Below are 24,637 nucleotides of genomic sequence, written 5' to 3'. Positions count from 1 at the left end.
AGCCACAGGGAACAGCTAGCCACTTTGAGCAGCGCTGCTCCGTGGACAAGGGTGGGCTGGATTAAAGGCCTTGGCAGTCTAGATCCAGCTCACAGGCTGTATCTTTCCCACCTCTGACCTAGTGGCTAAGATTTTTAGTCATTACTTTGGAATTTTATTTCAGATCTGTCAAGTTTTGATCTCTCCTATTTTTGTCTTAAGTTAAAAAAAACCCCAAACTCACCACACACATACATCAGGGTACGGTAAATGGAAACTTTTGTACAATCTACACTCAAATAGCTGTTACTCACAACATAACTGACAGTTGCATATATCCAACCTTAATGGTCTGGAACAAACTATACCCATTCAACTAAACTGTAGATATCCGTTGTCCTGGTTTCCAACTCACATCATGTGTTTTCCAGGCTTACTGGCTATCTTTCCAACCCATGTTTCTCTCACTTATCCATTTTTAAATGAATGAAATGTGTATATTGCGAGCATAAATTAGGTTGTTTAGGATTTTTAAATAAAATATGAAATAGAGAATGGAATATTTTAATACCATATGTAAAATGTAGGACATATGCCAACAGCAACATTTTGGAGTGCTTGCACTTTTAAACTAGATGAAAAAAAACCCCATGTGGTACTGATACAAAAAAGGACAGTTCTGAGGCCTGATTCTGCAGTGTGAATCAGGCAGGTGAACTCCTACAATGCAGAGTCCCACAGGCTTCAGCGGGTCTCTAAGGGCATATGCATTCCCCCATTCATACCAGACTGCAGGATGAGGCGCTTAGATTGAGTGAGAGAGATACCATTTAGACATTTCAACAGGTGAAGGAACCAGATGAGGCTGGCTGTGAAAGAAGACAGCCCCAGTAGTGAGGGAAGGAGACAGGCGCTGAGGAACAATAGATGGTTCTTCCATACCTTGGAGTCTTTGGCACCCATTAGTCATTTGGGGGACAGGTGCTGAGTGGTCAACATCCCCTAACCCTAGGGATTTATCTGGAGCAGGGGCCGCTTGGAGTCTCTCCTGCCCCTGTTCCGACAGGCAATGTCTATACAGGGCCATAGTGGACAAATATAGGAAGACCTCCCCATGGCAGCAATTTCTTCCTAAGTATTGGGCATCACTTTGGAATTACAGGAGGTGGGATAATTTCCTCTAACCTCTTCCAAGCTGCAGAAGGACATCTTCTTTGTAATCAGGAAAATAGCCACAGAAGGCAATTGAGGAATTGTTATAGACAAATGATAAAGTACAAGTGAGTGACCTTGTTTTTGCTGATGATGTTGCCCTGCTCCATTCCACACAATGGTTAATGAAAACAAAACAACCCATCTTTTGGCAGACATGGCAAAACAAGTTCATATGTTCATCAACCATGGGAAGACAAAATACATGGCTATCAATATTTCAAAAGCAACCAGCTGAGTTGACAGAGAAACATTAGAAGAAATAAATCCTTCTTATCTGGGGAGCAAAATGTGCTATGGTGGTGGCATCATGCCAGATGTCAAACAATGAATATCAAAAGCAGCAAACAACTTTCAGAAATGTGAACAGATCTGGAAAAGTAGCATGATTGGCATTGTTACAAAAATACATTTTTTTAACTATGGCATCATCTCTGTCCTCTACGGACTAGAGGCATGCAAATCCACAACAGCAACTGATAAGAAGTTAAACTCATTCCAAAGTAATGCCTGTGGAAGATTTTCAGAGTCCACTGAAAATAGTTTATTACAACAGAAGAAATTCTAAATGGAACACTCCACTTTAAAGCTATATATATTTAGGACATAATTTAAGCATGCCACCAACATGACTTCCACATCAAGGGATAACACAGACACCAGATGGAAAGAGAAAAAGAAGGAAGACCTAGACATTGCATAGAACTTCAGAGAAAGAAGCTAAATCCATCAGTACAACATCAGAAGCTTGAAAAGACCAAAATTGCTAGGTGAACTATTCACTGAGTGAAAGAAAGCAAGAAAGCAAGCAAGAAATAATGATTATTAAGAATATTGTAAACCATATTGCATCCAGACAAACCTGTAGGTTCTTTAAATTTACAAAATGATTTGTCCTGCACAGCTGTCAAGTTTAAGAATGAAATTGTTTTTCTTAGCTAAAGGCTACCAAGTGTTTATAAAACTTACTTCCTTTATAATGCAGAAATCATGAAAATGTAGATGCACGGACCACTTTTGCATTAAATCAATCAGACTATACTAACTCACTGCAATGATTTATTATTAACTGAAAGAAACCTCTTCTTAACCCTAAGGACTGTTCATAACAATGGCTGACTTTAAAAGTTCACTGGAACATTTTCTAGTTTTAAATCAATTTTCTTAATCCAAACAACCTTTAATATATATTACTAATTAACGGAAAATATTATGACATGCGTGCAACATTTGAAAAGGCCTACCATTTAAAAACCATCCTCATAGTATGTAAGCTATCCCTATCAATCAATTATTATGAATGATATTGTTGAAAATGTTTAATGTTTTAAGGTATGGTGTATTTGCTTTTTACTAGGAACAATCGGCTTCATTGTGCACCCATGATCAGAGGACAGATGGGACATTCTGCATACAGATCACACTCCTCCCATGCACTATATATTATCAGTCACCTCCAAAGTATCCCTGTTTTCCTGAGCAGGAAGATAGAATCTTTATGGAGATCACCCAGGAGGAGAGCACAAAAAAGCCAATGGCCATGCCAATGGACTTTAGTGCCAAAACGAACGGAGCACAAAGCCAACATAATGCCACTGGGATTTGCAAAATTTAGGGAGGGGTCAAGTGGCCAGTTCTGTGAGGGATAAACTTTGCCCTCGTAGTGGAACAGTTGGACACAGATATCTTCAAGGACAACCCCAAGGCAATTTCCTCCTCCTTGCTTTATTTTTGCTGGCTCTTCCATTCTGTGTCATCATTCTAAATGGAAAGATATGTATAAACCAATCTCAGGGGTGCTGACAGCCTTGCTGGGATGCTGGGCAAGTTGAGGGGGCCCCGTTCTATGCTCCCAGAAGGGGTGGAGCAGTTTGGATAGAAGGGGGAGAAGTGCATCAACTGGAGCACATTGCACCGAGTCCCTTCCCCAGGAGCCCTGAGAACCGCTCAGAGGATACGGCACAGTACTCCAGCAATGATTTAAAGGGCCCAGGGCTTTGGCCACTGCTGCGCCTGTAGTAGTAGTGACAGCGACCAGGATCCCCAACCCCTTTTGAATTGCCATGCCTTGTGCAACTGCCCCTTTTGCCCCCATGTTGGTGGACTTCACCAGTCTGAATCTTGTAAATCCTTACTAATGTGACACTTCCTAATTCTCAAAAAGTTCTGCTTGGAAGGATTTGGCCCTAAATACTTACTTCTAGGGGAATTCTGCAGGAAAAAGAAATCTGGGCACATTATTTTTAAATTTTGGAAAATTCTGCATTGTCTGTCAAAATAATGCAATATAATCATACCCAATTCAATTACTTTGGTAATGTGTTTGAAAATACCTGTCAGCAAGTATGCCTATCAGAGTATGGACAACAATAAAGGTTCCCCACAGACCAGAGAATTAAAGAATTCCTTATAACAACCTAGTTCAGTTTCTCTGTTATGCTTCTATAGCGTGCCTCAGTCGGTGTGTGTTACACATGCCAGATGGGCACACCTTGGGGGAAAACTCTGCTCCAGTCTCAGATACCAAAATCCCCCTTCAGTCCTCCAGAGCCTAGGGTTGCAAAGAGAGAAACAGCTTGATGCTGGATCTTGGGTTTGTACAAATTTTCCTGCGTACTGCCTCCTTCCTTTAGAATGTGCTAGGAATTGCAGTTGCCTGGAAACTTCCAGCTTCCTCCAACCCCTGGCAGAGTCCTGTATTTGCAAGCAGCGTCCTGTATTTGCAGCCTCTTGTGGTGACCAACAGCTCTGCAATACAAACTCCAGGGCAAAAAATTAAATTCCGCACAGAACATTAATTCTGTGCAAATTCTACATTGCACAGTAGGACAGAACTCCCTTAGGAGTAAATGTTTCATTGGATGGAGTAGGATTGGGAATGGGAATCAAGATGGGAAGCCTGTTCACAAATTGAGGATCCTCTATATTTCCACTCTCTCATAACCTACCTCCTTCTTCCTTAGGAGCATGGCTATAGACATCCAACCAATTTAAACTCCCAACCATATACCCTTTTAATTCTGTGAGATGTGTTAGTACATATTATTCATGCAAGTAAGTGAACAGGTAATCAGTATTTCAGACATAATAGGTAAAGTTGCTTGAGCACTAAAGAGACACACACTCAGACTCTACTACTGCAAAGTTATTAGCAATGTGCTTAGTTTTTAAGCATGTAACAAACCTACAACTAGTGTCCTCTTTATATGGGATGGATCAGTCCACATGTTCCAAATGACAGAATTAAATGGAGTTTGTTCAATTATTATTATTGCTGAGGTATTTTCATTAAAATGTCTTTTACATCTCTGTACTGTAATATAAGACAAGATGTAGGACACCTTCCATGCAGCACACTGGTAACCTTGACAACACACAAGAGGTGCTTAGGCACATGCTAATAAGAAAAATTTCCCAGTCACACAAAGAAATAGTGCATTAAGAAAGGAATTTCCTTTTTAAGTTCACAAAATAAATTGTCATGGTCAGACATTTTATTTAAACATTAAGTATATAGTGTTTCAAGCAGTTTCTCTCTGACCCACAGGGCTTATTTAATTCACTAGCTTTTCAAGCTAAGCAAATGGAAGAAGAATCACAGCTAACAAACACAGATTTGTATGGCTTTGACAACTCAATAGGCAATCTTAGATATATTATCTGAACAAGTGACAAAGAGATGTCTTAACATGATCCAGAAGTCCCTTGGCAGACTGTGACCAAGGAGACAAACATGAATTAAGAAAATACAAAAACAGAAGGAAAATGAAATGCTATCTTTTAGGTAATATATTGTAAAGTTAAACAGCTATTATGATACTGAACCTAACACACAAATAAAGAAGTTCCAAAATGCTTTCTGTTGGAATCTTTCAATTTTTTTTTTAAATACAGGTTGGAAACTGTCCATGGGAGTGTGATGCTAATAAACGGAAAGTAAGTATACACTGTCTGGTAATTTATATATGTGCTGCTTCCTTATTTCATATTACTTCAAAAGTTCTTTAAGTTCCACCTACATGACAAATATTATCATCTCTGTTGCTTTTGGAAAGAAAAGGAAATTATCTCACTGTACAATTGAAGGAGGCTTGGTTAATGATATACAGTAAATACAAAGATGTGTAATAAACAGTTTTTGTCATTTAGATTGAATAATTTTATTCACTTTGTAAGGAGAGAATCAGAAAAAATTTCCGTATGGAATCAGTTTGAAATTCCATTTTGGGTGGACTTAATGATGATCTTGGGAATATTGTGTATGTTCATTTCACCACACACACAGAGAAACAAAAATATTATATTTCCATTGAAATCATCAAAATTTACAGATAGGCTAAGAAAAATGGTGCTTCATAACTTACTTGTTTGACTTAAGGATCTTTTCTTTGCCTATTTTCATACATGATGTTGACAACTTTTGTTTTAACAATTATAAAACTTTAACTTTTTGACTCTCAAAGTCTATAATAATTAAATATTTACTGTCTGACTCTCTCAGAATCATACCAACTTACAATTTTCGACAACTCTGAAAATGTAAATGATTTAAGAAATTTAAGAAATCCTAAAAAGAAACACTGACATTATCTATCAAAAATATTTAAAAAATCTAATTCAGCCAAGCTTTCTTAAGAACTTTCCTATTATCGTGCAGGTCCTACGCATACAAAACACCTGCAAACATCTAAGAGGGTTCTGCATGGGCAATGACTACGAGGCAGATTTGATTCTGGAAATCATTGTGCTAGAGGACAGCATTCTTATCTCCTCTTTAGGGTCTAAAATCACAGATTATTCCTACTGCAGAGAGTTTTTGGTCAGTGGGCTTTATTTATGGCACACTGGATAAACTCCCGTGATTCACTAAATATACATAGGACCAGTGTTTCTCTACAGGGTCTGCAAAACCACTTTGAGAAACATGCTAACTGGCCGTGTCAGTTTGTTTACTTACTAGTGCCATGGCCACAGAGCCTTGCGGCTCCCATTGGCTCCGGTTCACCTTTTGCAGCCAAGGGGAGCCGTGGGAAATGGCTCCTCTTGGCTGCAAACGGCAAACCAGAGCGAATGGGATCTACGAGGCTTTGTGGCTGTGTCACCAGTAAGTAAACAAACCAGCACGGCCAGTTAGCATGTTTCTCAAAGTGGTTTCACAGACTATTTTGAGAAATACTAGAGGAAAATAGTCATTATATTTTCTCCATTAGCAATTTTTAAAAATATCACTGATATACAGATTTTATCCCCTACCTGCTGTTTTTAAAATAAAAATTTAATGAAATAACAAAAATACCCCACCCTCCTCAAAAGAATCCAACAACGACAAAGTATAGTGTAACCTTAAGAGTTATTAGTTCCATCTTAAAAACAGAATTGGTATTTGAATTAGAAAATATATTTTTATTCTATAAGGGTATGTCTACACTTGCACCCTACTTCGAACTAGGGATGCAAATGCAGGCATTCGAAATAGTCAATGAAGCAGGGATTTAAATATCCCAGGCTTCATTAGTATGATCTTACCGGCGCACTAGTTTGAATCACAGCTGATCCGAACCAGGAAGTGAGCGCCGGGACACATTTGTTCGAACCAAACTCCTTGGTTCGAACTAACGTTACTCCTCATTTTTTCATTTAAATCTCCGCTTCACTATTTCGAATGCCTGCATTTGCATCCCTAGTTTGAACTAGGGTGCAAGTGTAGACATATCCTAACTCAGTATTACCCTGATTTATATACTATTGTTTCAATTGGCAAGTTTAAAATAAACAAATACAAAATTATACACAAACCCATTAGCAATCCACTGATTTCCCTTTTTACAGGATCTCAAGTTGGGTTCTCATTTACACTAAGGCCATTTTACATTGCTCTGCTGCCCAGTCAGTGTCAAGGGGTTTAATGTAAATGAAATCTGACCCCTACATCTCCACAATGAACTCCTAAGGAAGTGTGCAAAACTCTGAACTCCCCCTGAAAAGTCAATGTTAATTCAAATCAATGAGTGTTAAAGGTGATTAGCCTATTTTTTATCATTTCCACTGCAACCAGTGAGAAATGTGGGTATAGCACATTTCCTTCTCAGCTTCAACACAGGTCAAAGCCATTCATTTGTCTGTCAGATATACCCACACACTAGAGTATATTTGGCATGTCTGCTGAAAAAAGCAACTATATAAAGCCTACAACGTAACATCATCTATAAGGAATGGTTTCTTTTGCCTATGATCCTTTAAGATGAATATGGTAAAATTAATAAGAAGCAAAACTACTTCTGAAGAGCTATTTTACCATCAAACCCACTCCTGGAATCCATGGGGATTCCTCATATATTAATGAATTGCTTCAACAGCAAAAAAAATTGGGCCTTCGTGTTTTTCTTGTTTTATGTCGCCAGCTGATTATGAAGAAGTAAACTAATTCCATCTCAAAAGGCAAATTATTATTTATTCCATGGAAAACTAAACTGCATATTGATTTAAATATTTGAAGCAAGATTAAGCGCAACAGTTTGGTAAGCTTCCATCATATAAAAATGCAGAAGTATTTAACAAATTATGTTAAGTCTCAAAATTGAGTGGTTTCAAAAATCATTAAATTTATAATGCCTATAAATTGTACTACTTACACTGAGTAAAATCTGAATCTAAGTTGTGTCTTTTATCACTGCTAAATTAGCACATTTCATGAACAAATCTTAACATTTCTATTAAAAAGTTGCAAAAGCACTCAGTGTGATCCCTAAATTAAATAGAATTCCAATGTCATCTAACTATTCCTATTTGTAAAAAGCAGCAAAAAATACTATCCCTTAAAACCAATAACAACAACTAAACACTTGACTTGACTCTGGTGATTCTCAAGTTGGATAGCTGTGTATTTCTTTCCTTATGACATGAAACATAGCGGTGTGCACTAGAAGCCTATGCAGGGGTTAGTTTACTCACATGTTAGGTGGGGCATATATACAACATAGCTCTTATATCATTCAGTCTCTCCTATCAATGTTAATAGTAATTGTGCATGTAGTAAAACAGGGAAGTTTCATCTTCCATAAAAAGCAAACAATTAAAAAACACATCCCTATTCAAGAAAATACTTGTGCTTAAGTACTATTGAAGTCAAACACACGCTGAAGTGCTTTCCTGAAATTGGAATGGTACAGACACATTTATCTGGTTTCCTGGTGAAAAACAGAAAAAAAAAGTTTGCTTTTATTTACATTTCTCTACCTCATCAACCTTATGCCCCCAAAATCACAATTGCAATGGGAATATTTCCTCAAGAGTTTGCCACCATGCCGTTAGTCTCTAGGACCAAATCCTGCTGCAGCTGAAATTCATGGAAGTTCTACCTTTCATAGAATGATAGAATGTAGGACTGGAAGAGACCTTGAGAGGTCATCTAGTCAAGTCTTCAAACTCCTAACAGGACCAAGCATTATCTAAGACCATCCATGACAGGTGTTTGTCTAACCTGCTCTTAAAAACCTACAATGATGGAAATTCCACAACCTCCCTAGGCAATTTAGTCCAGTGCTTAATCACCCTAACAAGATGTTTTTTCTAATGTGCAACCTAAACTTCCTTTGTTTCACTTTGGGTCCATCACTTTTTGTCCTATCATGAGAGGTGAAGGAGAACAATTTTTCTCCCTCCTTGTAACAACACTTTCTGTTTTTGAAAAAAGGTTATCATGTTCCTTCTGAGTCTTCTCTTTTCCAGATTAAGCAAGCCCCATTTTTTCAATATTGCCTCACTGGTTATGTTTTCTAGATCATTGATCATTTTTGTTGCTCTTCTCTGGACTTCCTTCAATTTGTCCATATCTTTCCTGAAACGTGGCATCCAAAACTGGACACAGTACTCCAGTTGAGGCCTCATCAGTGTAGAGTAGGACAAAATATTTCTCATGTCTTGCTTACCACACTACTGTTAACACACAAAAGATGTTCACTTTTCTTGTAACTGTGTTACATTGTTGACTCATATTTAACTTGTGGTCACCAATGACCCCTCGCTCCTTTCAGTAGTACTCTTTCCCATTTTGTATATGTGAAACTGATAGCTCGTTCCTAAATGGAATACTTTGCATTTATCTTTATCATCCTATTCACTTCAGACCATTTCTCCAGTTTGTCCAGATCATTTTGAGTTTTAATCCTATTGTCCAAAGTACTTGCAAACTCTCCCAACTTGGTATCATCTGTAAACGTCATATGTCATTATTCAAATCACTGATGAAGATAATGAACAGAATCAGACCCAAAACTGATCCTTGCAGAACCCCACTCATTATTCTCTGCCAGCATGACTGTAAACCACTGAAAAATTATTCTCCAGGAATGTTTATTCCAAACAATTTTGCACCCATCTTAAAGTAGCTGCATCTAGATTGCATTTCTCTAATTTGTTTATGAGATGGTTATGCAAGAAAGTATTAAAAACCTTACTGAAGTCAATATTTACCATCTCTTCTGTTTTCCCCCATCCACAAGGCTTGTTTCCCTGTCAAAGTAAGCTATTAGGTGGGTTTGACATGATTAATATTTGACGAATCCATACTTATCACCTTTTTATCTTTCAGATGTTTGCAAATGGATTCCTTAATTATTTGTTCCCTTATCTTACAAATCAACAGGAGGCAGCCCAGGCCCTTGACTTGTAGCCAAGTCCAATGTGTCATAACAGTATCTGACAAAGTAGGGTAAGGGCCTGTTTTTCAAATTAGCATGCATGTGACTGACTCCTAATTGCTTACACAATTTACCACAATTACATGTGCAAATTTGGAAGCTGTGGTTTCAAATGGTTGCATTTGTCTACTCTGTCACAGTAAATGCATACACGTAATTTTGAAAATATGACGCAAATCAAATGCCTAGATAATAACAAGAAGAAGTATTTGCTACACATACTAGAATAGGAGATCTCTCCCTTTTCAAAAGTCGCTGAATTTATACCAAAATGAATGCTATATCTCTAAATGAAGCTAACAAAATTAGCAGAATTTTAATACAAAATGCCTACAAAATAATTAGATTAGAAAGGACACCACTTTATCAGCAGGGGTATACTGGAAAAGTTTGATACTGGCATGTTTATTAAATTCTAGCACCATAAATGTTATCTTCCTCTCTAAGTTATAATAATAAACACTTTGCACTTTAAGGGACCTTTCATCCAAGTAGTTCAAAGCGTTATATAAACATCAATTAAGCCTCACAATCCCCATGTGATGTAGGCGAAGAACATAGCAGAAGCCAAAAAATAATATTGTAGTCAACTGAAACTCATGTCGAATTTGGGTGGACAGAATATAAAATAGAATTTGGTTATGCAATTGAGGTAACACCATATTTTTGTGAATAGGGTTGTGAGTTGCTTATTAAGTCTCTGCATCTCAGTTTAATCTCACCCCCAAACAGCATAGTGCCCCTTAAAAACCGTGCTCAGGGTTTTGGACACAGTGCATTTCTGACTCAGAGGGAAGCGTGCTGCCTACCACTGATAAATCAATATTTCTTTTAAACAACAATTTCCAATACTGCAGCTGCTTCTTATTCAGTGGAACATTTAACAGTCTGTCATTTGAAACACAACACGGTATGTGTGTGCGTGCGCATGTTTGTATAAGAAAGAAATAGCTTACTGGAAAATATGAAAATGTTTCATGTACTCTTGTTGACAATCTCAAATGCCCAGAAAATATGGGCTGACTTGTTTTTGATTGCTGTTACAATAACAGATTAATGTAATAATCAGTGGAATATTGAATGTCAAAAAATTATTGGTTAAGGCAGCCAAACCCTGACCCTAATGACATTCTTATGTTAATTTTTGTTTTCTTTTAGGCTCCTACTTTCTCAATAAAACCTATATTTTTAAAACATTTTTAAAACTGAAAATTGTCCTGAAGAACATTTCTTTTATAACAAGTTTACACATACTAAATTATATTATATATAAATACACATATTTAGTATCTGATCCAAAGTCCATTGAAGTCAATAGACATCTTTTCACTGACATAAATGGACTTTTAAACAAGCCCACTGCATTAGGCGAGTTATTTATGGATGACCAGGTTATTATTTTATATAGACCTTTACATTATATCATATACACCAGCACTTTGATTTTAATTCATGTGCCTATCATTCAAGTTTATTTGAAAATTTTATATAACCCAATTATAGCCTTTAAACTGGATTGGTAACTATTCATTTGGACTCAATCGTGCAAGGTACTAAGGACCCTGGTGAGTTAATAAGGCTGGTCTACACTAAAGAGGAAAGTCGACTTAAGATATGCAACTCCAGCTACATTAATTATGTAGCTTGAGTTGAAGTATCTTAAATAGTGTTTTGGCACGAGCCACACAGTAGGAGGCCGACAGGAGCACATGCCCCTGTCAACTTCCCTTACTCCTCCTGAGGAGCAGGACTACTGGAGCTGACGGGAGTACCCTCTCACAGTTCAAATTAGTATGTTTTCACTAGACGCACTAGTCCTCGCTCTTCTCTGTAGTGTATCAAGCCCTAAAAGTTGAGAGCACATTACAACATGCAGGAATAGCTATTTGATTTTTGCTTTGAGTATGCTGTTTTCATAAGTTAGTATTTGTGCTAAGTGATTGTTTTTGTAAGTCAAATAATATTGCTTCATTTCACTGACAGGTTGACCAAAACATTTATAAAACCAGAAAAAGGCTTAAATGAGTCACTTGTGGTGCAAATCTTCTTGCAGTGTAACAGTTGCAATACCAAATCGAATTCTTGCGTAAATAGCTATGGCATTTTCACTTTCCCTTAATGTCCTTGAAACCAAAAACTATTCACGTGACTCACGTGACAATTAAACAGAGTTGGGAATACCATTGGAATAAATTTGTGATGTATATTCAACTGAATATTTGCAAATAACTTTTTCAGTATTTACCCTGCTCGATAGGTATACTGTCAATGTGTAAAATAAATACACTCATTTAGGGCCTGATCCAGCTCACATTAGAACCAATGAAATATCTCCCATTGACTCTGTGGGAGCTGGATTCAACCCTTAGTGCCTAATAAAGGAAGCAATGTGAACCCTCAAGTCCCACTGAAGGCAGTAGAATGAGGACAATCAGCACCGTGTAATATTGGACCCTTTCTTGAAGTAAGTGAGACACTACTCTTAAATTAAAACTATTAAGCAATAAACTTTGCTGTAAAAGTATTTACTGTACTGATACCATGAAACTGAGAAATGGGTCATAAGATGTAGGCACACGAAAGACTTCGGGTCAAATTCCTTTGCTGTTCTGTGGGAAAGCTGCTTGAATTATAGCAAAACATTTGTTAACCAATGCAGTCTACAATCTCAGATGCACTTTGTAGATTACTAATGACAGTTAGTGGGTAAACTGCATAACAAAGTGTGTTCCCATGAGAATCTAACAATTCTTTGGGATTATTTCACTACAGTTTGCCATGGCTTGTGGAGAAAAATAATGGCTGCCTTGAGATCAGTTGGTTACTGACATAGATTTGGTTGTGGTGGTTTTTTGTTTTGTTTTGTTTTGTTCCACTGTGGAACATAAAATGTTTTTCTACGAAAATCATCTTAGCACATTATTTTTAAAATACTATAATTTTCACTGAACTCAGTTTCCAACTCATTGCTGTCCAAGTCTTGCAGAATTATGTTATTTTTGAAAGTTACTCCCTTTGCCCTGAAATTACCTACATAGCCTGAAATCTGCTCTTGTAAAATTAATCTCTTTGAATGGAATCAAGCCTTTTTGCAAATTTAAACAAAATGTATGTGATAAAATAATGTGTTAGGAATATCCTTTGAGCAATGCTAATAAAGTAATACCATTTTAATTTTACATTGTTGGCATCAGGCATGATATAGCATTATAACAGTAAGTGGTGTTTGAAATGTGGAAATGTAATGGCTTTTATTTCTTGAGTTAGTACTTTTCATGCAGTTAGACCTATCGTTACAATAAAAATGTTCTGCGGGATTAGTTTATAAAGTAAGACTACTTCTGTCACCAAAAACCTTATAAAAATAAAAACTTAAAAAAATAACAAATAGTCTAGTAGCATCTTAATGACTAACAAAACATGTAGATGGTATCATGACAGGACAAGTGGGTTGTGCCCACAAAAGCTCACGATACCATGTACATGTTTTGTTAGTCTTTAAGGTGCTACTAGACTATTTCTTGTTTTTTAAGTTTTTCCTGTTACAGACTAACTTGGCTACCCCCTGAAGCTTATAAAAAGAATTGCTCTTCCACAACTGCAATAGTTCCTTATAACTAAGATAACCAGAAGTGAACTAGAAATGAATATTTATTTTCAGCTCTTTTTAAATCTTCCAAAAGCTTTGGGGTGACCAAAATGCACCCTTCATCCTCAAGTTCTACAATATAGCCCTTAGCAGTTGTCATCCTTAATAGGCAGGTATAGCCCAGAGATAAAGATTCCACCATGAGATCAGGTATCTTGAGCCAAGTGGTCTGTGCTCATGGTCTGTGCTCAGATCAAAATAGAAAATATTAAGTCCCAAGACTTGCAATTTCCATCTTTGTACTAAAATTGTGTGATGCTGAAATCTTTTGTAAATTAAAAATTTCTCTTAAGCTTCTGACAAGTTGTTAATTTGTCCTTATATATGTTAAAGTGTGGATAATTCTGGCATACTATCTGGCTGACCTCCACAATGAGTGTGTGAATCAAACCTAACATTTTATTTGCTAGCTCCAACATTATGCTGGCCACATTGCTGTATCTGCTTCATCCTTTGTCAGATTAGGAAGGGTTTTTTTTTTGTAAGATGCTCATCTTATTACAAAGCATGTATATTGAAATGGGTTGAAATAAATGTTCAGAGTGAAATCCTACAAAGCACCCCCTGATTTCAGTTAGGCTAGGGTTCTTAGTTACTTAGTTGCATATTGGTTTGGGATGGAGGAGGAAAGCTGTAACAGTTTCTGTCTGAACCAAATAAATCAAAGAAAGTAGGGGTTTGATTGCTCTAATTCTTCTTGATATTTCTGTGTTAAAAGGGATACTATTGTAAATATTAATGTGTTTTGTGATAATGATCTCTCAGAATCAGAAAAGTTAATTAGAAAACAGAAGCTATCATTAAGTATACAAAATAGGTATCATTTGCAATAACTAAACAATGCTGTATTTATATTGATTAGTGACATTTCTTATTACAGTTGCATCAATTTAGAGAAACACCGAATGCAATTAACATATTACTTTGGAGCCTGAGAAGGTCTTTTAACCCTGTGAAGAACTACTCTACTATAGAACTATTACTCTACTATAGAAATAGTATTAGTGACTGAGGGATGTCTAATGTGTGCCAGACTTGTCCATTGCCAGTTCAGCTCCCCTTCACTAAAGCTTGGGAAAACATCTTTATTCCTCTCTCATGCTTTTCAGTTTAACAACTCCAATATGGGGAGAGAGGGTTGGAAAGTCAAGCAGAGCAAACAGATACCACTACATCAAATGCCGGTGAAATTCCTAACTTGTTTTTGCTTGCAGGACAACTAACTGCCTTAACCTTTCATTTGTACTTAAATCAGTAAATAATTCTCCCTTGTTTAGGATCTTCCAAAAGTCTGGTCTCCAATCATTGACATAAAACTTATACCACTGCAAAGAACTTCTTCAGTCAAAAGAAGCCTGGATCTACCCAGCATTTTTTGGTACAGTACAATATTCCTTGCTTTAATTTCAGAACATTAAATGTTTGCATGACGGCTACACTACCATGAGAAAAGGCATCCAGTCATTGATGGTTAGACAAAACATAATGTAAAAGCTAGAACTGCATACCCTTCAACATAACTCAGTTGAACTGGTTTGTCAAAACCATTGTATAAAAAATTGAAAGTGCTTACTTGAAACAGTCATCACAAGCAATGTTCCCCATGGTCTCCTTTATAGTGCGTTCAGAAACAAAAGCTGGATATTCAGTATCACAAGGCTCTAGGGTTTGTTTCAATCTCTGGGCTATAGGCATATAAAATATCTTAATGTTACTTGGGAAGAACAACACACAACGTTCTCAACAATGTGAGCTACTGTACCAAACAGCTTACAGTGAATGTAAATGTTACTCAGCTTCTGCCACCCTGTGATATTTTCTAGGCAGTGCATATTGCTTTTTTTTTTTTTAAATTAACAAGACCCTTTTGTCTGGGAAACATAAGTTTGTAAGACATAATGAGTCACCCTCAGCCAAGCTAGTTATCATTTATGACAATACTTTATTTTCACATTGTGGATAGATTCAAGATAAACTAACTGCTGCTTTTCTGTTTCAAGTGTGCACATCTAACTTCTCATTCTCCTTAACAATTGTATTTAAATATATTTGCTGAGTACCCCTAATTAAGGTACTAGACATTCAATTAAAGTCACTATATCATTTCTGCGGAAGGTGAGCTTGAAGACTTTGCATTGCCTCAGAACTCACAAAGAAAAAACAAATTCAATCTTGCCAAGAAGTGATGCTTAGTTTTTGGGTCTGTATTTTCTGTCGCTTCCCCCCTCTTTAACATAATAATACTTAATTTTCCACAGCATTTTTCATCCATAGATCCCTCAAAGTGCTTTTCAAGGGAGGGTAAATGTCACTATTCCCATTTTATAAATGGGGCAATTGAGGCACAGAGCAGTGATGTGACTTGTTCCTGGTCAAAGCACAGGACAGTGACAGAGCTGGGAGTAGAATGTAGGTCTCGTTACTCTTCTAGTGACTCATTCATTGGACTATATTTTCCAGTTCACATATGGAAACACAATCATTTGATCTATCTTTAACTAATTGCCATGTGGGAAAACTGGCTATCAACTCTGCAAAGACAGAGTACACAGAATAGGCTCATGGACTCCAGAGTTTCTCCACTCAAGACAGCTTTAGAGCCAATGTTAACCTACTGAAGATTAGTTTGAGAAAATCTGGGAGCTCAAGATTGGCTGCATCAAGTGAGGGGCATGAGTGGAGGGCAATCTCTTACTGGGAGGGGTAGGGGAATCACTAGAGCTCAGCAAATCCATAGATACCTACTTTATATCTATGGGTATCCACACCCATGGCTCATTTTTGTGGATACGGACAGAAATTTTATATCTAGTAGGCTACGTTTAGACTACAGCCTTCTTTCAGAAAAAGCTTTTTTCCCCGAAGAGACCTTCTGAAAAAAACTTCTTCTGAAACAGCGCGTCCACACTGCCAAAGTGCATCGAAAAAGCGATCTGCTTTTTCGAAAGAGAGCATCCAGACTGAATGGACGCTCTTTCACATGTAAGCTGTGATTGCTATGGATGGAATAGCCACCAGGCCACCTGTGCTTTTTCCTCTTTCCTCTCCTTCTGAAAGAACTCGCTCTTCCCCGTCCACACACGCCTTTTTGTGAAAGAGCTCTTTCACAAAAACGCTTCTTCCTCCTAGAATGAGGATTACCAATGCCGGAAAAACCCCTCTGTTCTTTCAATTTTCTTGCAGAAGAACGCACTTGCAGTGTGGACATTCCTCAAGTTTTGTCGGAAAAATGGCAGCTTTTCCAACAAAACTCTGTAATGTAGACATACCCTAGAACTCTGCAAATTTGCAGATATCTGCTTTATATCTGAGGGCATCTGCAGATGTGGATGTGCACAGATCATTTTTGCAGATGCACATACCAATGTTGTATCTGCATAGAAATCTAGCAATAATCTTACATTTTAGGGGTTTGCCTGACTCAGGGACTATTTTACTCAGTCTGGCCACCTAGATGAGGTTAACTGGCAAGAAACTGCACCACCATCTTTCCTTCAGGTTCTCTCCATTTGGAACGGTAAATACCTGTTGTCCAGTGTGGTGTGATCCCCACTTATGATTCTGGGGCCCCAGTGTATCAACAGTCCTAGGTTATGAAGAGGCTGCCATGGAATGAAAAGTTTCAGATCTCTCTGATCTTGAGATTAAGGGGCTCAAGATTTAGGAAGCCATCTCCCTTGTCTAATCTGTAAGTGTGTGAGAGCTTATTGGACTTCATGCTGAAGGCAGGACATATTTCTCCTTCCATACAGTTGACAATTTAACTAGTGTTTGGATGTCCATAGTAATGAGAAAAATATACTTGTCATATTTTAGTCAGCAAGGAATTTTACTCTTGCAGGGACTGAAAATCACTATGATCTATGAGACATTGTTAAGAAAAATAAAGCAATTTTTTTGCTACTGCAAGAGTTGTTTGGTTTTAATTTAGTGAGATATATTCAGGATCACTGTAACTCTTCAACATTGCAGAAGGGGCAATGTCGAACTAAGGTAAGCAACTATGAATAGCATAGCTGGAGTCGACATGCCTTAGTTTGAGTTACCATGTCTCCACCGTGGGGGATTGATGGGAGTTCCTCTTTGTTACTAGATCCACTAAATTGACTCACAGGAGATAAGTCCCTACACTGCCAATCTCCCCGTAAAAGTAGACAAGATCTCAGTAGGACTGTGAGAGATGCTGCATCCAAATAAGAACAAATCTCAACTTTTGCTTTTCTGAATACATTTCTTTGGTAATGCAAGCCAAATTTCCAAATGACTGCCAGTTCACCAAATTTTAATTAGGTAAGCTAGCTAGATAAAAATGATAGCTTTTCAATTAGCAGAATGAGGGGGTCATTTCTATACTTCCATTAATTAAAGCAAGTGAGCAGATGAAATGTATAATTACTTATGTCATTTTCAACTAAAATATGAATGAATGTCCCTCATTCACACTGTCTTTATTTGGTAAAGTAATGGTAAAAAAATTAAGGGAAAAAAGAAAATTGCAAGTGGATAATATCAATGGTGTTTGGTACCTAAAGCAGACCTACAAACCAAAGTAGGAATTTATTTCCATAAACATTTACCAATAGAGGAACTAATTATAAAGGCCATCTTTTCATATGTGAGGTTTGCACCATTTGGATAGATTGCATCAGGACTAAAGATGGGTAAATAACTGATCATTTTGTTTTCTGGACTCCACCCCTCAAAAAAATCTATTCAACCCAAACCAAAAATGAAATTTCAGACTTTTTGGTGAATCAAAAGGCAGATGGACACAAGTTTTATTTCAGAATGAATAAAACATTTGTTTTCTGAGCATTTTAAAACTTTTTAATAATGAAAGCAAAGGCTTAGATCCACAAAACCAGAGCAGGTGATGGTAGCCCCACAAATACCAATGGATAGGGCACTCACTTGGGATTTCTGAGAGTCAAGTTTGAATTCCTGCTGGAAAGCTACTACTTGAATTCAGGTCTTCCTGCTTCTAGGGAAGCACCTTTACCACCAAGCTATAGGGTAACCTGGGTCTTCCAGGGTCACATGCTGAAGCTGTTCAATTTCATATAAAATGCTTGATTAGTTATTGGGCCAGAGAAAGTGAAGCACTTTGGTCTGGTGATTAGGCCACCCAGCTAGAATAATTCAAGATGACATGCCTGTGCTAATGACGATTTAATTATTTATACAAAATGGAACAGCTTCAATAGGTGGGACTGAGAGAGATTCACGACAGAATACGCTATAGTCTGATGGAAAGGGCATACATCTCCTAGGATGAGGGAAGGTCACCCAAGTCTTCCCTCATCCTAGGTGAGTGCCTGAACCTCTAGGCTCCTGGATATTAGGAAGGGAGGACAACAGAGTCAAGCCAAGATCAAGGAAATGCAAAAGGTGAATGAAAACTTAAGGGTACATGTGCACTCCCTGTCTTAAATTGTGCTTAGAATAGAGAATGTTTTTAAGTGGTATAGTGACAAAAATTACTGATTGCAATAAGCAGTTTAATAACATTATTTTTACTAATTACAGAGTAATTTTTACTAATTACAGAGTAATTCTAAAGTATCAAAAATCATTTAAAAATACGTGTAGATCAATATTTGGAATTTTCATTTCTGCAGGAAATTCTGAGATTCTGAAATCTGTTTTCATTTCGACTAAGAAGATGATAAATGGCAAGTTCCCATGAAACACAAATGATGATTTTTTTTTAAATTTCTGGATCCATAAAATCTCAACATTTGCTTCAACTTTGTTAACAGTTTCATAGTCTATTAATTTCAAAAATAAACTAAAATTTAAGATAAAATCACTTTGAAACAGCAAAAAATCAAAGCACTCTGTTCTGACAAGGTCAAAATAGAATATTTAGACCTTATCAAAATGCTTCTTCCTCCTACATGAAATTGTCAAACTGACATATTCCCACACAATGTCTTAATTTTGATTAAATAGTATTTTCCAACAGAAAAAACATTCAATCAGAATTTTTTACCAGCTTTATACAATATGTGCTATAAACAGAATGAGACTAATGATGATGCTTGAAGCAGGAATTTTTTTTTTGTTTTTGAATGTAGAATAGCAAAAATATAGAACAGGAAAATTCATTTTGTTTCGCTGTATTCAGTTTTCTGTTAACAATCATTTCCATAAAATCATCTTCAATGTTATTTACATGTCACCTGCATTTTAAATGTTGCATTTATGCTAATATGCTATAATTTCACTGCAGCTTTAAAATATACATAGGCATATATAAAATAACTGAATTCCAAACTATCCCAAGGGCTGAAAAAATATAATATTGACATGACAGACAATATTTACTATTAGCAATATTAATAGATTTTATAAAACACCGCAAGTATTTTTTAATACTAAAAGTGAAAGCAAATCTAGAATGTTTATATTAGGGCCATAATCACAATTTACACGTACCTTTTGCTGTTAAATCTGAGTGCCACCAACTGCACAAATTAAATTCCACCAGGAACCTAAAGAAATTATCAAAGTGTTTCATATTATTACACAAAGAATTTTCAAAATATTAGATCTTTTTTCCATCTTTAAACTGTCAGTACTGTAATGCCATTAATCCTATTTCAAACAAAAATAAACAAGAAACTGAAGTTCAAGCTGCTAGCATAACCCCTGAGTTATCTTTTGCTATTGTTATATTTTCATTAGCCTTTATCTTGCCAGTGAAAATTTATTCTGAAATTAACACTATCAAGATATTGTAGGTATATTATTTTATAATCAAGAGCTTTTACATGGGAAAGCTCATTAATATTGCCCATTCATGGTAGCTACAGCAATTTTACAGTTGACCATTATTTATAGGTATTCTTCACCATAGAGAATATTTTGATTTTCTAGTAAAAAGCCATATGGTAAGAACTTTCCTGGCCATGACACAGAAATACAAATGAAATACTTTCTTATACTTATTCCAGGATCATAAATAATAAAATATTTTACTTTTTGTTGAGAACAGACTTGATTAACAGGTGGTTAACTAGTTTTTGTTTGTTAAGAGAGAGAGAAAATACACAACCCCATGAAAATACACTGTATGTCTACTATTAAAAAGTCAACTGAAATGTATCAGCTTTTATTATAAATGTAATTAATATGAATCCAAAATGCAAAGCTAACTTTAATGGACAAAAGACTATGAATTAAAAAATTCAAAAGGGGAGAAATGGGATTATTGCATTTTTTTTAATATTGTTACAACCAGCAACAAAATTTAATTTGTAAAATAATTTTTTTCTGATATTTACTTGGAGAGATGCATTTAAGATTCAATTCTGCAGAATGCTACCTGCCATTTAATTAGAACTCCCAAGATAGTACTTCAAGCTGTCTTTTACAAAAGCTCGTATTTTTCAATTAAAACAAAAACATTATGAGAAAAGATTGCTTCCTATTTATGGCAAAATTAAATTAATGCTGCATTTGAGCTGTCTGAAAAGTATAATAATAAAATACACAGGTTAGGATATACTAAGTGACTAGATATTTTAAAATTCTCCTTTCTTTTGTGGGATTCTTTCTCATGGTTTTTTTTAGGCAATAGGTGCAATTTCTCTCAAAAATCATGCCCTCTTTTGCATCCTCTATGCTCATTTAATTGTGGCAATTAGATAAAGTCAATAATTAAATAACATGTGACGAACACACCTTGACTGGCATACGTTTGAAGAGATCCAATTTATAGAATATTTTATGAAATCATGAAATAACACAATGAATCACTAAGACAGTTTGTTCTCTTGACTACAGCCCACCCAAGCAGCACTAAAACCAGCCAGACATTCATGTTAAATTTAACAGTAACCACAATAATAAATTTGATTTGCGTACTGCAAGCTGTTAGACTGCTAAGCAAAGACATAAGGATATAAGTGACAACCATGAATAACTTTTTAAAAGTTGAAATTATTTATAAATGTTGTAAGACTTATGTAAGAAATTTAATACTAAAGAAAAAATGTTATTGAATTAATAATTTTAAAAATTCAGTATATAGTACAAAGTATAAATATTCTTTGAATTCTTGACAAAATTTACTTACACGACAAGTTCAGTCATTATCCATTTTACTGCAGCAAAGAAGGCATTATAAGGCTGGAGAGAAGCAACTTATTTAATAAAAAGGTAAAGCATATAGTATTTGTCCCTTAACTGAAGGCTTTATATAAAGACAATAATATTTGAAACATATGGGTATCATGTCGAAAAGTAGCAGAACTTTATCTAGGAGATTAAAAAGTAAGATACTGTATCTCAATGGCAACATTTTAAAACATTCAAACTACGCTGTCATGAAATGTGCTTTACAAGTAAAACAAACATGATCCAATGCAAGAGTTATCATTGAGAAACAAGGAACTTCTGCAAATGATACTTAAATATTTTACCTCTAGGGGCTACTATTTCCTAGGCTAATATGGGGGGAGTAGTACTGATAGACTGCTTAAGTGTTTTCAAACTGTAATTCACTGAGTTGCCTTCACAACTTAAATCTTGATTCCTCACCTCATAGCCCTTCATTGTAATTGTGGTAGGAAAACTGACACAGCTTGAATTTACTTTCGCTATGTGAAGTCATCTGTGCCTTTCTGAAAGCTCAGCACTAGGGAATATATAGAGTGTTAAAATATTTATTATTTTCCTATATTTTGTGGGAAATAAATTAAGCTAATACTTAAATTATTTTGAATTAAGTAAATTGATACTTTGTAATCATGGTTTATCATGTTTTATACATTTTCAATATTTGACATAAAATAATAATAAAAATATTCATTTTACGGTAATGCAGAATAAAAGTCTCAGAGGGGTAGCTGTATTAATCTGTAACTTCTAAAAAAATCGAGTAGTCCTTGAGCACCCTAGAGACATTCTTTCTGTGTGTCTCTCTCTGTATATGTAGTATCATGAGTATTTGTGAGCAATACCCACTCAGATTAACTGAGGAAGTGGGTTTTGCCCAGAAAAGCTGATGATATATATATTTGTTAGCTTCTGAGGGCATGTCTACACAGCAGGGCTGAAGCCGAAATAAGCTATGCACCTTGAGCTAGGTCAGTCAATTGCATAGCTTAAATCGCAATAGCTTATTTCAGCTTTTGGCACTGTGTACACAGCAGGAAATCCAAGAAAGGCCACTCTTCCTCCAATTTCCCTTTCTCCTCATAAAATGAGGGTTACAGGAGTCAGAGTAAGAAGTTCTCCAGCTCAACATGACTTTGACATTCCGTTGAAATAATTGCTTTTGGTGTAGACCCAGACTATGTTATTTTGGAATAATATTAGCTATTCCGAAATAACACTGCTTTGTTGACATACCCCGTGTGCTAAAGAACTACTAGTTTTTTCCATGCAGAATAGTTAGCTTCCCAAAATTTGAAATACAGAAGACTATCCTCTCATATATTTGTGCACAAATCTTTCAGTACTCTTAGATGTTTTGAGTTCCTCTTTGAAATGCTAGAGTATCAAGGTATTTAGCATGTGCATAACTTTGAGAATATATGTAGTCCCATTGACTATAATGAAAATACTTGGATGCTTGAAGTCATGCATATGCTTAAGAACCTTGCTGAATCAGCACCATATTAAGGTTCCCATTGGAGTAACATCTGGAATACCTACGCACAATGGAAAAAGAATGGAATGTCATCTTAAACTGTTTTATTTCTGATTTCTGGCAAGTGAGGAGGATGTTTAACTAAACAATGCCATTTTTTAAGAGCTTGGGGTTATGTTCTCCCCTAGGCATATGCTGTGCAGAGAGAAACAGAACAACCCTAATCATACAGAGGATGCTATATACAGCATTTCCTCTCTCAGGGAAGGGGAATTTAAGATACAATTTATATGACTTATTGCAGCTTTGAGCAGCAGTAACTTCCCAACTGAAGCTTTCAGAGACTACAGAGGGGGTTTTGACACATGGCTGGTCAACTGCAGTATAGTGTATCTGCCGTCATTGCTAGAATGAGCTACTGAAGTGATGCAGAACTAGCAAGGACTTTAAAAATAACCTGACATCAACATGATCTTGAACTGTGGACTGATTTATTGGAAAAAATGAACTAAATAGATAAGTGATGACTAAAGGGGATATGATAACTCTCTACCAGATCTAGTCAGAAAATAAAATTTCCATTCAGTGGGAAATTCAGACATTTCAAGAATTGTTTGATTCCATAGCTTCTCTCTTACCCCCCAAATAATCTGAAAATATTTTATTCTGAAAAAAATGATATTTTTTCTATAATGTTGAATCACAAAATTCAGTATTTTAATATAAAATAAATACATGAATTGAAATGTTCCAATATTACCAGAACATTATTTTAAAAGTTCTGAATTCAGATATTTTGATGCTATTGGAATTTTTCTATATAGTGAAAATGAAACCAGAAAGGCAAAGTTATTCATTTAGATATTTTCCTTTTGAAAATTTCATAGCAATTGACGCATTTCCATGAAATCTTTGATTTAACTGAACTGCATTTTCTGATCGAAAACTTGTTCTGACATTTAAAAAAAACACAGCTATACCGACTGCTGATGCATCTGAAAGATGCTAGCACGAAAGAGGAAGAGGAATACTTTAATGTTATGATTTTGCAAAGGGATCCATCTGGGTGGCCCTTATTCTTGTATAGGTCTCCTTGTAATATTTCTTTATTAGTGTGGCTCATTAAGGTATCATTTAAAGTTAGTGGGTGAAATTAAAATAAAGCAAAATTAATCTGAAAACCAGGAAAAAAATCTTTATTATGAGATCTATTTGGCTGTGGAAGAAATAGCCCCCTAAGGGAAGGGCCAGAAATCTCATCACGTGAGACTTTTAAAACAACTAAATTTACTGTAGGAATAATTCCACATTGTCAGAGAGATAGACTAGGTGATCTATATGTTTCTTGTCCATTTCTAACCATTATTATTTTGATTCTATGGTCTATAGGTGTATTCTATAAATCCTGACTGTGCTCCCACTCCTGTTTTGTAGAGTCGCTCCTTTTAGGGAATTATGTGGTGGAACACTGTCTCTTTAAGACTTGTGCATATTGTAATA

General features: G+C 36.0%; 1 protein-coding gene across 1 annotated transcript in view; it reads right to left on the bottom strand.

Moving 5' to 3' along the window:
• CACNA2D3 (calcium voltage-gated channel auxiliary subunit alpha2delta 3) overlaps positions 1-24,637 on the bottom strand; it is a 758,781-nt gene that overhangs the window by 17,629 nt on the left and 716,515 nt on the right. The window contains exons 32-34 of the mRNA XM_089781194.1: positions 21,620-21,672; positions 19,978-20,033; positions 15,113-15,224 (exon numbers count right to left, since the gene is read on the bottom strand). Coding sequence (XP_089637320.1) covers positions 15,113-15,224; positions 19,978-20,033; positions 21,620-21,672 — 221 coding nt within the window. The remainder of the gene's footprint in view (positions 1-15,112; positions 15,225-19,977; positions 20,034-21,619; positions 21,673-24,637) is intronic.

Source organism: Pelodiscus sinensis, chromosome 11 (assembly GCF_052426305.1).
Source record: "Pelodiscus sinensis isolate ZL-2025 chromosome 11, ASM5242630v1, whole genome shotgun sequence".
Lineage (NCBI taxonomy): Eukaryota > Metazoa > Chordata > Testudines > Trionychidae > Pelodiscus > Pelodiscus sinensis.
The sequence above is the reverse complement of the archived record's forward strand: the minus strand, read 5'-3'. Positions and strand labels throughout refer to the sequence as shown.